We start from the raw sequence: 2,318 nt of genomic DNA on the forward strand, positions 1-2,318 counted from the left end.
GCAAGTTCTCCACAGCGTCAAATCGTGAGGAGAAGACATCGTTCCAGTGAATCAAGACGTTCGGATCGTCAACGGAGAGCAAGTTCGACGCGATCAATCGAAGGAAGCACTCCACCGCTACCAGGAAGAACCCGGTTTTAAACAAAGGGGAGAATCAAATTCATTCTCCTCTCTTTTGTAATCGGAATCCAAATTGTAATCGATTTTGAGAGGAATACAAGTCAAATTTTTCTTTCATTGTCTTTTTACTGTAAATTTCCAACAAACACGCACCATCAACGTCATGAATATCCTTTCCAACTGAATCACCGGTGTTTGGTGAAAATTGATTAGGTCCACTACTTTGAGAACTGGCTGTGGGAAACATCAAACCTTGTGGACTGCCTAACATGCTCATGTATGACATTGGCGGCTGTGTCATCCCACCATAATTACCATCCCATGGTGGGAATGGTGAGAAAGTATGCGGAGGTGAGGTGAATGGCTGTGGTCGAACAGGCATGTAGTTCATGTTAATCCCTGATGTAGGACTTGGCATTGCATTCGAATGAGAAGGCACGCTTTGCTTATCTGCCGGATTGTTAGCCATACCTAATATATTTTGTAAGCATAGCCATATTAACAATAAAGAAATATAAAACAATATGGGATATGTATGCATTTATCAAGGAATATACGAAACGATGATATTTCTGGTTCAAACAACATAAAAAAAGAGCAACCGATAAAAGTAGTAATGTTTTGGTACAAGCAAAAAAACAATAAACAATATCGATGCGAACAGTATTTTAAAATTCACCAAGTTATTACATAGCCATAGGACAAATACTACACTAAGTTAAACCGCTCTCCATTGTGTTACCACCATTGTACTTTGCACAATAATCCACCCACATCGCCCAAGCAATTTGATCTCGCATCTCCTTTCATTCATTTCTTACATCTTGATCCTCTCTTTGTGTCCTACTTTGAGTATAGTCCATCACATTTGATTCGTCCTCATTTGTCTCTTCCCCAGTATCTTCATCAATTTCAACATTTTCATTTAAAATATCATCATCCGGATCCTCCAAGGCAATAAAGTTGTGCAACACAGTACACGCTAGTACAATGTCCACTTGAGTGGGAAATGGATAATTCGGCTTCCCCGCAAGAATTTTAAACCGATTCTTCAGTATCCCAAATGTGCACTCAATTTTTGATCTTAAAGATGAATGCCTTAAATTGAACAACTCCTTCCTATTCTTTGGTGTCCTACCGGTGTGCTCTTTTAAATGATATCGGACACCGCGATACGGGGATATGAAACCTGGCATTGTGGTGTATCCAGCGTCACATAGGTAATATTTACCTACATTAATTAAACAGTATTTTAAAATCTCAAATATTGCCAAGTATTTAATATATTATTCATAATATGCACAAGTGAGAATGAATACCATCGTAAACTCGGAGACCGTAAGGCTGTGGCCTAGACAGGGCGTCTTGTAATACCCTATAATCATTTGCTGCCCCCTCCCAGCCAGCCAAGACATAAGTAAATAGTTTATTGGGGGTGCAGGCTGCTAAGATGTTTTGGGTGACCCCTTTTCGCCCTCTAAACCGTGCAACTAGGTCACTGGGTAACACCGCGTCGACGTGTGTGCCATCTATCAAACCAATGCAGTCCTATAAAAAATTATAAATTATACATAGTTAAATAAAAAAAAGTTTATTTGGAAAATTATTAAGTTGTATGTATTTAATTTACCTTAAAGTACGGAAAATAATTTGAGTTGTTTGCAATCTCCTCGGGAACTTCTTTTGGGGCTTGCTTCATGTACCGATCACGTAATCCATTCATTGCTTGCAAGACTTTATTGAAATACCTGCTAACTGTTTCCCCTGATCTTATGAACTCAGTTCTTATTATTCTATTTTTAGTTTTGTGCCCAACAATACTCAGGAACATAGCAAGTTGTTCTTCAACTTGAACGTGTCTCGTATCTTTTAATAACCCGTTTGCTTTCATTACTTCAACAAGTTTAAAAAATGCCCTCGGTCTCATTCTAATATAAGATTGGCAGCTATCTTGATAGCCCTCCAGTACACGTCTGAAGTGAGCCTCTCTACAATATATTTTTCTGATATTTTCTTGCGTCGTACAAGTTGATATTCTCTTGCGCTTAGCACGCATTCTCAAAATACATGTTACCAAAGTGACCACGGCGCAGACAGCTGTATTAGCACACATCTCTTCAATTCTTCCTCATCTTCCATATCCATCTACATCCGTTTTAAAATTATCATACAGTTACAGCTTAAGATGACTACGTATT

General features: G+C 38.6%; 1 protein-coding gene across 1 annotated transcript; it reads right to left on the reverse strand.

Moving 5' to 3' along the window:
• Positions 927–1,928, reverse strand: LOC109821538. Its single transcript, XM_020387720.1, has 3 exons — positions 1,751–1,928; positions 1,440–1,668; positions 927–1,351 (listed from the first exon to the last, which is right to left on the reverse strand). The coding sequence occupies exons 1-3, from the start codon at positions 1,841–1,843 to the stop codon at positions 927–929; spliced, it is 747 nt and encodes a 248-aa protein (XP_020243309.1). The 5' UTR covers positions 1,844–1,928.

This window comes from Asparagus officinalis, chromosome 8 (assembly GCF_001876935.1).
Source record: "Asparagus officinalis chromosome 8, Aspof.V1, whole genome shotgun sequence".
Classification (NCBI taxonomy): domain Eukaryota; kingdom Viridiplantae; phylum Streptophyta; class Magnoliopsida; order Asparagales; family Asparagaceae; genus Asparagus; species Asparagus officinalis.

Excerpts from the sequence above, each read along its gene's own strand:
- LOC109821538 (XM_020387720.1), bottom strand. The coding sequence starts at position 1,843 with ATGAATGGATTACGTGATCGGTACATGAAGCAAGCCCCAAAAGAAGTT. Across the intron at positions 1,669-1,750 it reads ATTATTTTCCGTACTTTAAG|GACTGCATTGGTTTGATAGA; the intron begins GTAAATTAAATA and ends AATTTTTTATAG. Across the intron at positions 1,352-1,439 it reads CGGTCTCCGAGTTTACGATG|GTAAATATTACCTATGTGAC; the intron begins GTATTCATTCTC and ends TAATTAATGTAG.